The sequence below is a fragment of the Phaseolus vulgaris genome, chromosome 2 (assembly GCF_000499845.2).
Source record: "Phaseolus vulgaris cultivar G19833 chromosome 2, P. vulgaris v2.0, whole genome shotgun sequence".
Taxonomy (NCBI): Eukaryota; Viridiplantae; Streptophyta; class Magnoliopsida; order Fabales; family Fabaceae; genus Phaseolus; species Phaseolus vulgaris.
The window spans coordinates 38,846,495-38,862,295 of record NC_023758.2 but is presented as its reverse complement, the minus strand read 5'-3'; the positions used below and the strand labels follow the sequence as shown (position 1 = coordinate 38,862,295).

Below are 15,801 nucleotides of genomic sequence, written 5' to 3'. Positions count from 1 at the left end.
ATTATTAATAAAATTTATAAATTGATTTCTAAATTAGTATTGACATTTGTAACTTTCTAATACTTAATAACTGACTAATAAATTTTATTAATTATAAAAATTATTTTAAACATCAATTATTTTTTAATTTTTAAATAATATTTAATTTACTCAATATAATTAGTAATTTTTTTTATATTTAAATTGTTTCTTATTTAAATTTTTTAATAATAATTAAAGAAATATAATTGTTTGGATACCCAATTTACTGAAAAAGTTAGTAATCCAAAGAAAAATAAGTCAGATATGAAAGACTTATGAAAGACTGGAATATATAATTACTTCTTAATTACTCGCTATTCTTAAAACAAGGACTTGACTTAGTTGGAGTAGAATAAATTAAAGAAAATCATCATAAAGCAAGGACTTGACTTTCTCCTCTAGTCCTGGCAGAGACTGGTTGTGATCATAACTATACATCAATGGTACCATCCTTGCGAGATTGAGTGCAGAATTGGTGAATGTTGAATGGAAATGTTTATCAGACAACCACTCTTGGTTTAGCCTCTTCCATGCATCACAGATCTTATTCATCATTATCTCTCTTGCTACCATCTTCGTGTACTCAGGCTTTTCCATCATCACACAATTCACGTACGATCCATCATTGCTTTTTTGATTCTCATCCTTTTTACACCACAAAAACAAATATGATATCAAATCAGTGTTTTGTTTTTTTTCTGAATCAAGATATCAGCCTCGTTCAACCTTTTATTTACAATCAAGGTATCTTTTTTCTTTAACTCTAGGTTTACTTACGTAAAAATAGATGATAATATACCACACGTAAAAATGTGTTTACCTCAGCATTTCCCAAGTCATCCCAGAGTCGAAGAATTGTTGCCGGGGAAGATATAATGGCAGGGCCTTTGTCTATGATCTTAGCATTTTCCTCGGTTAATCCCTGACCCAAAAGAAAGAAAGCGTGAACCATCACAATATGCACTCCAGAGCTCACTGTCCCATTCTCTAAGTATTCTTCAGCACTGGGCAACTTCCCTGACCCAAACCATTTTGCTTCAACCAGGAAGGCTTTGCACAAACTCTTCCACTGCACAAAAATCACCATTTATTTTACATTCTATGATCAACCAAGGGTTTACAGTTTAATATAAAATTAATCCATGTGGGTATTCTTTTACCGCATTTTGTAGTGAGTGTATGGGGTTCCACCCGTGCTTCTCATAGACCTTGGAGCTGATTTCATTTGTGAGATTATAAAGGACCCTGAAACATGTCTTCATGTAATCTGGTAGTTCTTCAATGGCTGTAATATCCCATCTGCATTCTTCTTTTTATTAATCTTTGCTTTTAATTTGATCTATGAAAAATATTAGAGTTAATAACTGCTTTCATTTACCTACCTGCAAACAGCTTCTGTGAAAAGAGTTAATTCATCTAGTGTTCCATAAACATCGAAAATGTCATCTATTATGTAGATCAAAGATATTGGCTTTGTGAGCTCAATTCTTTCCTCTGATAAAGTAGGATCTGAAAAGCATGCCAACGACCAAATGTACCATTTAAGGGGTTGATTTCTCGCATATATTAACTCGTTGGCTAAACCGAGCCCACTCCACCATCTGCAAAAACGATTGAACTGTGACAACTGATCATGATAACAAAATAGATTAGTCCATCTATTAAATTAAACTTTCATCATACTTCGAAACTTGACCAATTTCTCGATGGCACGAGCCCTGTAGCAAACTGAAATCCATTTTCGCAATCTGGCAAAAGGAACTTAGCCGTGGATTCTTGTCATGAAAATCGCCCAAGAAATTTCTAGCGGTAAACAGTGGCAAGCTTTTGTGAAAAGGGTGTTCTAAGGTTGTCTTCACAAACTTAGCTCCATGACTATCGATGCAATCTACCTTTTCCTTTAGGATCTTGCCACTAAATTTTTCAGCTTCAGCAAGTATGTCTTCCCCTGCTATGCCTAACTGTGAAGCTTCATACATCTCTATCATCCCCTTGATATTTTCACCAAGTTCTGGCTTGAATTTTCTCTCCTTGTTGGTGAACTTTTCAAACACATCTGTGATGTTTCCATGAACAAACATTTTAGCTTTCAAATGATATCAAAATGAAGAACAGTAGCCAGCCCGTGTTTGTTTCAGTAGAAGTGAAAGAAACAAATGAAAAATCCAAAACAAGAAGTGGATCCCACATCTGAAAACTTTGACGCTTATGAGTTAAAATACTTGATATTTGGCCAAATAATAATCTTATGCCAATAGTTTACAATTTAGTAGTGTCTACCGACAGAATTTTTTTTACATAAAGTAAATCATTCTTTAATATAATCAGCTTTACATTAATGTTAATCCATTGGAAAAATAAATAAACAGAAACAAATATTTTGAATATAAGAATAAAATGTAAATTTTATTAACAATGTGATTTTTTTATCTCTTTTTCTTTCAAACCAAATTTATTTTCATATTTTTCTTTTCTACTTTTTCCTATTAACACCTTATATTTTCTTCTTATTTCTTGTTTTCTTTTTATCATCTGTGTATCTTAATTTCAACGTGTTTAATATTATGCTTTACGCGCAATAGGAATCATTGCATACAGTAAGACCCACATCTCCATAATTCAGGTCAAATTTCAAATAATTAGTCCAGCTTTGCAATTTACAAAATCTTTTACCGAGTTTTGGATTCCTGTGGGGGTGAAAGAAGAGAAAGAGTTTTGATTGGGAAGACAACAAGGGAAAAATTTGTGTTAAATGTGATTTTTGTGATTGAAAAAACAAATTATAATTAAACATATTATATAATTTGTTATAAAAATACTTTTTAATTATATTTTGTTAAAAATGATTATAATTAAATTTGAATAATTAATATTTATGAAATATTTAATTTATGCAATGTAAAAAATAATTAAAAAATTTATTTAAATTTTTAAATATATATATAATGAATTGAAAATTAAGTTAATTTTTTTTTCATACTAATCTAAAAAGGTGAAAGTCTATTAAAAAGGTTGTAATATTAGAAAGAAATTTAATTTTTTACAAAAATAAAATTTAAATTTGGCAGTTATAAAAAATTATTTAATTTAATTCTTAATCATAAATCAATTTAAATTACTTTTAAAATGATAGAATAACATAAAAATAAGGTTAAACATTCAAAAAAAAATTTCAACTTATAGAAAAAAAAGAGAGTATGATCTCCAAGTGCATACTGAGGTCATATTATATATGTATATAAATATATACTATTATTAGTTTTCTATATAAATATATATAAATCTTGAAACTCCCCATTATTAGTTTTTATACTATTTCATCAATACAAACTATTTTTGAAACCACTTAATCCTAGTAAACATGTGCAGCGTTTCATTTTTATTCAATTCATTTGCATAAAAGCTTCAGAAAAATTGATCATTAGATGTGAAGTATAAGAGTAAAACTGTAAAATTGACCATTGTCACTTTCTTTCATCGCATGTCTGCGATATTCAACAAAATCAGATGTGGAAAGTGTTTTTTTTCTATCAATTCTTAATCCAAAGAAAGCGTTGGACTCATATATATGTAATAATTTATATCTGTGGCGTTTAGCATATAAGTGTGAGCGTAGGAAATCAGTCAGGTGAAAATGATTGGATGAAAAATGAGAGACGTGGAAGTATAAAGTTTAGTGGAACCACCTGCGGGCACGAAGTAACCTTGTTGTCTCAATAACCTGAATAGAAGTGCAGTGTCGTGAATATGATCACCATAACCACTCCCAATAATATTACTACAATTCACATATTGCTTCCCTAGGAATGCTTCAATTTCCTCTTTGAAGTGGTAATCAATATTTAAGCGCTGCATCACATCAATCATGTACAAATCTTTCAATGACTTTTCATCCACACTCTTCCAAAATTCATTCTTCACCATCTCCACTTTCTCTGACAGATTCATGCTCAGATCTCCCTGCCAAGGAAACTACATAATTAGTTCAAGCCTTAATGGCATCTGATTTTGTGTGTGTCATGTGATTATCATTTTCAGGATCCAACAACAAGATTAGCAAAACATAAAATTTGGACCTACTGTTTTATATACTTGTGCGCTAGACCTTTCCTGAACAATGTTCCATTTGTTGGCAATGTGAAGAGAATCAACTTTGGCAGGGTTGAAATATTCTGAATGTTGAGCCTTTGTTGCAACAATACGAGGTTTGGAAGAAAAAATGCAGGAGTCGAAATGCAGTGCCATGGCAAAAGAAAATATATGCTTGCGAATTCAGCACAAGGAGATAGATAGAGAGACACTTCTGAGATGAATGATCATAGCTAGGAATATTTATAGGGTCAGGAGTGAACATGGTGATGAGTGCTTTGCTAGGAAAATTGAAGGGTGTCCACATAAAATTGTCCTTTCGCCATTTTGCGGTGATAGATATCATGTGCACTGTGTTGTTATTTGGTATGCAAGTGCCCCATGGCTAGAGATACAACATACCAAAAAAGTAATCATGCTGCGTCCTTTTTTTAGTTATTTTTTATTCAAATCAACAATATTGGCATAATATTTTTCTCATTTGAGATAATTATATTTAAGAAGGTACCTGACATCATATTCATTCACACCTAACAAAATAGTTGTCCACTTCTCACAACTCACAAATCCCAAACACAGTCTGACACATTCCGTTCCCATAGCCCAGTAAATATTGCCATGCCCAAAATGATTGTGGTATGTGATGAATGGTTCAGATTTCTTTAGATAAATCATCCACATTTTACATTCAACAATCCATTTATAGACAAACATTATTTTTCAGTCTATGTAAACCCTTTACCAAATATTAATGTAAATAATTATATCTTATACTCATAGTTTGGTATAACGGAAAAGAGGAGAAGAAGAATTTTGAAAAATGTTTGGTATATCAATTTTTTTTCTTTACAAAACTATTAAAAAAAATAGACATAGTCATCAAGAAACGTAAAACTTTCACATTAAAACTTTCTCTTTGCAAAATAAATTATGTATATTTTATATGAAATAGACATAATCTATTATATATACACACTGATGAATAATAAACTTTGGAAATTAAAAAAAATATTAAATATAATATAAAAACATGAATTAAAACTTATTTTTTATGCGTGGGACACAAATTATATATATAATTCGTATTATTTATTTTATGAATTTTGATTTGATTCCTCATTTTTTTTCTTATTTTTATAGTTTTTGTATGATATCTGATTAATACTTTTAAGATATCTATCATCATGTCAACCTAAATAGGAGGTTAAAGTTTATGTCTAACATGATGTTAATAAAAGAATTGAAAATGTTTGGTTTTTGAACCACAATTTTTTTTCTTGAAAGAAGTTCTTCTCTATTTCTCATACGAATATCGATGTAACACCAAATTCAGGTTCTCGTAACAATCACATAAATTGATGCTTGCCTAGGTTTAAATTATTTTTTTACATAAACAAAATAAAATTATTTATTTACTTGGGGAAAAAGTTGAATTTTATTACGGATCAAACCAAAATCTGATACATTATTAGATACTTGTTTGAAGAAGGAGAATGTTACAAGGTGATTTTTGCATAAGAGTGTTAACTCTTTGATCTATTTTTTTGGGTAAGGGTATTTGGCTGATTCTCCCTACACCCAATCAAATTGGACATGCACTCAATTGTATTTGTGAAAGTTCCGAATTACCCTTAATGAAAATGAAATTAGGGTTTAGTGATTTCTGCACCCAATCACACACCCAAGTTCATTTCTGCCATTTTCGCACCCAACACCATCTCTCGCACGAGCGCGTTCGCATCCTCGCATCTTGGTTGACATTTCTCCGGCAGCGTAGTGTTGAGTGGAAGGACCCCTTGAACAAAGATGAAGCCAAGAGCGCGAAGGTTCTTCATTGTTGCGCGAAGGTATGAGGGCATCAACGCACCCTACAAGCTTTTTTAAAATAAACATGACAAGGGTACAATTGAATTTTAGAATGTTCGTCGAGTGTTAATCACAATGGATTGGGTGCAGGAAGAAATTGTCTTGGTTGTTTTGTATTTAAGATTGAGTATCCTTATGGCTGTGTTTAGGAGGTGATATTGTGTTTTGTTATTATCTGCCTCAAGTAAGGTTATTAGGGCCTTTATAGGTTCTTTAGAGGGATGTTTTTAGTTTTGATATAGCCTATCCTTTCCTTGTGTAAGTATTTGTGAGAATTGGTTCTTCTTAAAGTATGATGAAATTTGTAAGACAGGTGGACAAGTTGATCGTCATCGTTTCTCATTTATTGTTAAAGGTTGAAATATTCTGAAGTGTATCATTTTATTTTATTTATTTATTTATTATTGATAAAATTTATATTTCTATTTTTTTAATTTTTAATTAGATACTCATTTTATTTCTAATAAAATGCCTAACCAATAAAAAATATTTTAAATAAATAAAATTCTAAAATATAAATATGACAATAATAAATAAAAATTATATCAAGATTTGTTTGTTTTAATTAACTCTAGACATTTAAAGTATGGAACCAATAATGTAAAATAAAGAATGACTAAAAACACAAAGGCAATTAACAACAGATTAATTGATTGAAAGTACAATGATTTATGAATACCAAAAACATCATAATTTAAGATTATAAGTAAAAGTAAAAACTTAGGAATATATAAATTTTTTTATATTTGATTACTTTCGAATCTACGTCTAGTTAATTCAAACAATTTAAACTAGATTTTTCACTATAATCTTTAAATATACAATTACAAGAAATACTTATGTAACTGATTAAGATAAAATAATCACTTCTTAAAATACTCTTAAAAGAGACTTTGTAATAGGTAAGGAAAACAATCAATTACCTACTATACACATTAAACAATGCATAAATATCAAATTCAAATTATAATTAAAAAAAGGAAGACATCATCTTATATGTGATAGATTGTATGAGAAATCAACATATAGTATAATAAACTTTTTTAATGAATATTGAACAACTTTTTTCTAAAACAATAGAATTAGGTAAAAATATTTTTTAGAAAGATTTCTTGTCTAAGAACTTATTTTAAATAACATAATAATTAAGAAAAGCTTGATGTTGAGCAATAGTGGGAGCTACTGAGATGATGAATAACATAGGTTAGCACTAAAAAAAGTCATCTTGATGATAAAAGAAACAAAAAAAATATGGTACTCCAAATAACTTCAACATAAATGCTCATACATATCTTTACACCTCACCAAATAGGTAAACAGCAACAGATTTAAAAAGTTTTTCAGAAGGTGAATCTTATCTACGTGTAGCTATGACGGGCACTTCTTCCACTACACACTTTGTGCCTGTCATTTTATGCTTCCCTTCTTGTCATCAATCATATCAAACTTCTCCTCCACCATCTAAATCCTAAGGACACAAAGTGTTAATCTCAACATTATCAACAACTGAATTCATGTTAACTAAACAAAATTATTAAATAATAATTAATTATTATATTAATTAAATTAAATACTATATTATAAATTAAATATTAAATATTTAAAATAATTTTTATTATTAATAAAAAATATAAATTAATTTTTTTAAAATTAATATCTAACCTTAGTTATATTTTAGATAAGTTACTGTAAATATCAATTTATAATTTAAAGTAGTTAGTAATAAAATCTTGATATTAATTTTAAAATATTTTAGATATTAATTTAAAAATATTTTATAATTTTTTATTAATAATAAAAATTATTTTAATTTTTTTATAAAATAATATTTAACTTAGTCAATATAATAATTAATTATTTTATTTATAAAATTAATTGTTATTTAGTGATTTTTTTTACCGTGTATATTCTCCAAATGATATGATCAAGCAAGATAGATTATAAAAAATATTATAAATTTAGAATAATATGTCAATGATATGAGAAATTTTAAAATTTTTGTTTTTTCTTTGGTATTTTAACTTTTTGGTGCATGGATGTAATGTGAAATGTTTTTTTTTTCACGTTAAAACAATGAAAGAAATGCTGAGCTATTTTTTTTTAAATATTGTTATTTGAAAAATAATTTTTTATTAAATTACGACATTAAAGATTTTGATGAAAGATTATAAATAATTTAATATTTCCGAAACACATATTATAAAATTATTTTTGAATTAAAGATCTTACAATAATTCTAATAGATATTATTTTCAACCTTAAAATGTCATTTTATACCGTGTATTGAATGACGGGTATTGTGAAGATTTGAGAAATACCGCGTCATATTATACTTTGTAACGATAAGATCTATGTCGGTATATGGAACCGCTACACATGTACATAGTAACATTTGTAAGTCACAATATATACAATAAAAACCATCACCACAAACACAAATGAGATGGTAACTATTTTATCTTGAAATTTAACCTAAATTGGTCAAAATTATTAAGTAATTAATTAATAATATACTCTCTTTGTTCATTTATAATTATCACACATTTTAATAAAAAAAATCATCTTATATTTTTTGAATTTCAAGATAACTTTTTTTAATTATAATCTTATTTCTATTTTTATTATGCATTCAAAACTATTTCAACATTAAATGTAGAGATAAAAATCTTAGAAATTTTAGAATCATACTCTCTCCTACTCCTACTCTGAAGAACACACTTGAAACTCTATAAAATTTATCAAAAGTTAAATAAAAAATAATAACATTTTGGACTCTTACACCGTAACATAGGGAGTCCATGAAAATAATTATTTAGAAACCACAACATTAACAATAATTCTTGTTGGTTCAAAGAGACCATTCCCCATTGCATCCTAAACCCCGTTATCAACAGATTAAAAAAAATATCCTAATTTCCAAAATAGGATAGTTTTCTCTAGCAAAAAGAGAATGTTCTTTCATATGTGCCCTAAGCAAAAATGACTAGTCATTTTGGATCAACAAATTGAATAAATTTCAATAACCTACTCTAAATACCAATTGTAAAACAAAGAATGGCTAAAAACACAATCAAGAGGGGTAAATTGATTGGAAAAGCTCTTTAAAATTTTCAAAGAAAACTTTGTTCAAAATTGTCGATTTATGAACATCAAGAACACCAAAATTTAAGATTATAACAAAAGTAAAAACTCAAGAACACACAAAAATTGTTTATACTGGTTTGATTCTTCCCAAATCTATCCAATCAACCTTAGCTGAATCTTTCACTACAATCTTGAAATATCCAATTATAAGAAACACCTATATAACTAGATCAAGAGAAAACAATCACTTCCTAAAATACCCTTCAAGAAGATTTGAAATAGGTAATAAAAACACTCAATTATCTACTGTACACACGAAACACTAGCATAGATTTCAAATTCAAATTACAAGTAAAAAACAAAGAAATGTATCACATGATGTGTGCCAGATTATACAACAAATCAACCTATAACATAATCAACCTTCCTTGATGAACCTTGATCAATCTTTCTTCCAAAACAATTGAATTATATAAAAGTACTCTTCAGAAAGACTTAATCACAACAAAGCTCCCTTAATTCAAAAAAATATAAAGATTGTATATGATTGAAAGAGAAAAAACTTCCTTTTAAAAATATTTTGAAATAATTGAACATAATAATAAATTATTATTAAATATAATGATTATTTTTTTCATCAATCTAGAAAACAATTCAAGACAATTTTAACTAATTATAACATGACTTTATTGATTATTCACGAAAGATTGGTTTTTTAAACAACTCAAATAATTTGTTATATTTTAGTTTAATTAATTATATACGATTTATATGAAAATCATACTACAAGAAAAAATAGTTTTAATGGTGGTTTATTTTTACATTATTCAGGGTTAAAACCTCTATTAAGTCATTTACCCTTAAACTTCAAGAAAAGTCTTTCATAACCCCTATTAAATGCCATGGGTTTAAGAACCTCCGTATAATACCATGAGTTTCAAAATCTCTGTAAAATACCATGGGTTAAAATTATTTCGTAAAATACCATGGGTTTAAAAACCTCCGTAAAATACCATGGATTTCAAAATTTCCGTTAAATATCATGGGTTTCAAAACCTCCGTAAAATACCATGGGTTTCAAAACCTCCGTAAAATACCATGGGTTTCAAAACCTCCGCTAAATATCATGGGTTTCAAAGTGCATCGCGTTGTCAGAAGTAATAATGTGTCCTTAAGGACGGATATTGAACCCACAAGGAACAATTGAATAATCAAGTCAAATATTCACTAAATATAAAAAAAAAAGTTTGTTGAGAATTGTTATAATGACACTGATTAATAAGAAAACAAGTCAAAAAATTTGTTGCTTCAAATGGAAAAATAAGGATTTTGAATATCAATTCCTCGCATATTTATAAAAACAATTTATCATTAAGATTAGACATTGATAGCAATTAACATTACAAATTTATTCCTAGCAATCAAATATGTTAAGTATTATCGAACCTTAGAAGTACTTTTCATTCAAATCTAAAATTCTACATCATGGTAAACCAAACATTATAAACAAAACAATAATATCAATCATCAATCAAGAACAAATATTATTCAGATATCACCTTAATACATAAGAGTTTGATAAATTACTTTCAATCCCAAAGGGTAGAATTAGCCACACATGATGACTATTACAAACAGGGAGAGCAAGAACAGAAGATTCTGAATGTTTCTCCTTGATCACTGCCTCTTCTAATGTTTCTCACACCTCCTATTCTCCCAATTGGGTTACAATTCACTCTATGGTGTTTCCCGTTCGGTCTTGCACACTAGGTTGTGCCTCAAACCCCCTATTTAACCTAATTTTCATGGGCTTAAGTGGATTCTAGCTCAAGCGAGCTCATTCTCGCTTGAGCGAGCAAAACGACATCCATCCCAACTTCACTGGTGCTATCTCGCTCAAGTGAGATATAGCTCGCTTGAGCGAGCTCCCCTGGTGGTGAGGAGGTGTTTTTGCCCGTTTGGGCAGCTTTGGTGAGTGTTGATGCATTCCAATTTTCCCTTTTAAGCTTTGTATATTCTCCTTTTGCCCAATCATCTCCATTCTCCCTAGAATCCTGAAATTAACACAAAATTTGGGAATAAATTGTTTTTATTCAAATTAAAATCATAAAATGTGTAAAAAGGTATGAATTCATAAATTAGGGGTTATTTTATACTTATTTTAGCAATTAATACTCATAAGTGTCTATATTTTAATATAAAATATTACTAAAATTTGACACTTATCAAGAACCGAATGTTGTATTGAGATATCACCTCAATACATAAGAGTTTGAACAGATTACTCTCAATCTTAAAGTGTAGAATTAGCCACACATGATGACTATTACAAGCAGGGAGAGCATGAAAAGAAGATCCAGGATGTTTCTCCTTGACGGCAACCTCCTATAATATTTCTCACACCTCTTATTCTCCCAATAGGGTTACAAGACACACAATGGTGTTTTCCTTTTAATCTTTCACAATAGGGTTGTGCCTCCAGCCTCTTATTTAATCTAATTTTCATAGGCTTAAGGGGACTCTTGGTAGTGGTGACATGACTCTTTTGCGCGTTTGGGCAGCTTTGGTGAGTGCTGGTGTATTCCAACCTTCCCTTTTTTATCTTTGTATATTCTCCTTTTGCTCAATTATTTTCATTCTTCCCTAAAATCCTGAAATTAACACCAATTTGGGAATAAATCGTTTTTATTCAAATAAAAATCACAAAATATGTAAAAATGTATAAATTCATAAATTAGGGGTTATTTTAGCAATTAATACTCATAAGTGTTTATATTTTAATATGAAATATTACTGAAATTTGACACACAATTACCTATTTCGGCAACAACTTGTATTTATCATTGTTTTATATATCCTAAATAATTGCATTATCGGTTAGATGTGGATTTCAAAGCCATGTGTGTTCATGGCTACAAGGGCTTCAAAGATTGCAAGAACATATTGCGAGGATAAATTAACTTTATTATTTCTCACGTTCATAGTGAATTAATTATTAGATGCATTTTAAAACAAAGGCCTTAATTTAAAATATTTCGAAATTATGATAATTAAATATTAATAATTATAAATAAAACTGAAATCGCACATAAAATATATCACTACAAGAAAATTATGAAATACAAACCAATTTTATAAACCAAATATAATTAGTTGCTATAGTGACTAAATTAGAGACTAAAATTTTTTTTGTTTTCTTAATTAGTTTCTATTATTGTTAATTGGTATCTAATTAGCTACCAAGGTTTTAACTACCAATTATTTAGTTTCGAAATTTGGTAGCCAAAATCTTGGTAGCTAATTAGATATCAATTTAGAAACTATTTAACCGTAATAGAAACTAATTTAGAAACCAAAAGTTTTTTTAGTCACTAAAATTGTTTCTAATTTAGTCACTATAGCAACTAATTATTTTTTGTCTCTATAATTGGTTTCTATTTCATGATTTCTTGTAGTGTATTTAGATCAAAAGCTAAAACAAAATAAGTCAGGTTTTTTTGAAGTATGAACTCGTAATAAAAAAACTAGGAATTATATAAACCAACTACCATCAATCATAAGAAATATGCAAATACTGTTGAAATACTTGTTATTCAAGATTAGTTGTTGAAATACTTATTATTCAGCGTTATTTTGCTGAATTTTTAAAATAAATTTTTGAAACTTTAAAAAACTTTTGCTGAGGTTTTAAAATAAACCTTTGAAATTTAACAAAAGTTAAAAAAAAATTTATTTTACTAAGGTTTTAAAATAAACCTTTGAAATTTAATGGAAGTTAAAAAAAATCCGTTATTTTTGTTGAGGTTTTAGAATAACCTTTGGAACTTAAGAAAAGTTAAAAATCTCCGTTAATTAAATAAATTCCTATTATTATATTAACTTCCGTTAAATAACCTTTGTTAAAGTTATTTTTTCTTGTAGTGTCAGCTTACACATATTAATTTATTATTATTAATCATAATCAGTTATTATTAAAAAATAATCGATTATATGTATGCGTATATATGAAAAAAGTTCTCAAAACTATGAAAACTAAGGTAATCCATAATTTTATAATTTTGTTTTAACTTTATATAATTGATTGTATACTAAACCTAATAATTGTTATTCATATTTCAGTTTTAATACTCAAGATTATCTAAAAGATTGATTTATAGTTTAATTTTTTATGATACTAAGATAATGAACTATAAAAAATAGAATCTTACAATAATGAATAATAGAAAATAGAATCATTAATATGAGGTACAAGCATTATTAAAATCATCATGTTTTGTCAATGCTTTTGCTAACAAATCAAACTACTTTCTCAAATTTAGTTTTATTTTAATCTAAAAGGTTTAAGTTAATTTAGTATTGTATGTCTTCTACTTTAACCTACTGTCTGCATTTTCCACAGCAAAATAATTATATATGTATATATAAAAGATTCAAATTTGACTCTTAATTAAACTAAAATAATCTTATTTCAATTTCACAAACTATCATCCAATTTCAACTAACATCCAGAATATCAAATATATATATTCTTTTTATTGATATTTTTATTAATTATTGAACATTAAAATTTTGAATAACCGTGAGTTTGAATGATGTGTGAAGGACAATAAAATTGAGTGAAGGACAATAGTGAGCCAATTTACTCACCTTGTTGAAACAATCTTAAGAATAAGCAGATGAATGAGGCTACAAAATTGATATGTTCCAAACATGATGCAAACCAAGTCATGTGATTTTGTCTACAACATTAAGAAAGAGGGCTCATATTTTCACACTAACACCTTCTAACAACCCTTTATAATAATTTGTATTCAACAATTTCATTTATATCTTAATTTTAAATTTTAGTATTAATCATACTTATGAAATCATATTATTTACAAAAGCTGGTGTCCAAATAATTTTTTCTAGTTTGAAATGATATCCACCCACTCATGTACTCAAAGGTGTCTCTGCATTGACGTTTTATATGATTACAATAGACAAAAAATATGATTGGAAAAGACAAAGCAAATGGAAGCATCTTAACATGGACACACTATTTGTAGAGAATTATTTTTAAGATGAAATATTATACAATAATTTTGGTATAATTCGCTGTTGGTATAATTAAAAAAAGTTGGTCTTCATACATAATTAATTACTTCGCTCTTAAGTTTTTAACTATCTTAACTAACCTATTAAATAAGTTTACATATGCACAGGAGTAAAAATGATAAATAAATAAATAAATAATATTTTTTAGATAATAAATAAAATATTTTCACTATTTTTATTTGATTTATTGAAGAACATTTCTTTTACTATATCATTTTTCATTCTCTCTCAATTATTTAACTTATTTGATGTTCACCAAACTTACTTATATTTACTTTTCCTTCCTTTACAATTTTAATTACACAATGTTTTTCTTTATGCAGTTTAGTTCAGATAATTTATGTTTAATCTCAATTTCACTGAATTAACTGATTTTAAGACATATATTTGATCATTTATACTCTTTTCTAATAGTTTTATTTTATTTTATTTTTATGTGAAAACGTATAACCCTCTCCATTTTGAGTGTTCAATCACATAAATTTTTAGTTTATTTAGGAAACTAAATTATTTATCTTCCTTTACCTGATGGGACATGGATATGAGTAGAGATATGAATTTTTAATTCAAAGATAAACATCAAGTATAAACCTACCGAGTTTTACCTTATTATCATCCCTACATAAGAGTAAAAGTAATTGTAGAATATGTTAACACATAGTATTAAAATCAATATTACGTTTACATTATTTTTTGTCAAAATATTAGTTCCAACTGTAGAGAAAGAAGAGGTTTTTGTTAAAGTTTATCTTGTGTGAACCCATGTGAAAGAAAGGAAAGAGATACTTTATTTATCAAAAAGTTTATGTCAAATCACATTATGAACAAAATTTTCTAACTCGTGAGGTTTTTAATTGGTAAAGAGAGCACATGGGTGCACTCAACATAACCCTCCAGTACAAGCACACGGAAAACATGTTTTTGTGTTTGTGGTTGGTAACCTCTTATGTTCAATAAAGCCAAATTATATGATACCTTTCACAAATTCACATGCTCAAGATTAGGATAATTACTGTTTATCATGTGGCTTTTATCCTTTATAGACTAGTATAAATACATAGCCTTTAGAGTTGTAAGATGGTCAGAAAAAAACACGATTACACGTTACTAGAAAAATATTAAATAAAAATCAATTTTAAATATAAAAAATAATTAATTAATATATAAATTAAATTAGATATTATTTTAGAAAATAAAAAATTATTAATATCTAAATTATTTTTTATTATTAATAAATAGTATCTAAATTGATATTTAATTAGTTTTTAAAGTTTTAAGTAGGAATTATTTAGATTCTAAAGTTAGAAACTAAAATTTTGATAGTTAATTAGATATTAATTTAGAAATTATTTATTAATAAAAAAAATAATTTAAATACCAATAATTTTTGTTGTTTGAAAAAAAAAATGGAAAAAAATAGATTGGGATTCTTTAGGTAGTTTGATGTACATTGTAAAGAGATTGATATAGTTGATAGAATGGATATGGAAGACATTGAAGAGAATGGGAAGACAAAATTCTTTTTTTATTATTGTTATAAACCGATTTCATTTTACACTATCCCCTGTATGAAGTGATTCTATTTCTTATTCTTATAGATTGATTCAATTTGACATTGTTTCTTTATTTTTATAAACTGAATGA

General features: G+C 27.4%; 1 protein-coding gene across 1 annotated transcript; it reads right to left on the bottom strand.

Annotated features, from left to right (window-relative positions):
• Nucleotides 1-302: 302 nt before the first annotated feature.
• Nucleotides 303-4,350, bottom strand: LOC137811946 ((3S,6E)-nerolidol synthase 1). Its single transcript, XM_068613811.1, has 7 exons — nucleotides 4,102-4,350; nucleotides 3,708-3,981; nucleotides 1,705-2,077; nucleotides 1,404-1,622; nucleotides 1,182-1,320; nucleotides 842-1,090; nucleotides 303-666 (listed from the first exon to the last, which is right to left on the bottom strand). Exons 1-7 carry the CDS (start codon nucleotides 4,264-4,266, stop codon nucleotides 379-381), a joined length of 1,707 nt encoding a protein of 568 aa, XP_068469912.1. The 5' UTR covers nucleotides 4,267-4,350; the 3' UTR covers nucleotides 303-378.
• Between the last annotated feature and the right edge of the window lie 11,451 nt (nucleotides 4,351-15,801).

Bases quoted from the DNA above. Each gene is read 5' to 3' on its own strand.
- LOC137811946 (XM_068613811.1), bottom strand. From the start codon at position 4,266: ATGGCACTGCATTTCGACTCCTGCATTTTTTCTTCCAAACCTCGTATT. The intron at 2,078-3,707 runs GTGGTTCCACTA...GAAACATCACAG, and splicing joins AGGTTACTTCGTGCCCGCAG to ATGTGTTTGAAAAGTTCACC. The intron at 1,321-1,403 runs GTAGGTAAATGA...AGAAGAATGCAG, and splicing joins TTCACAGAAGCTGTTTGCAG to ATGGGATATTACAGCCATTG.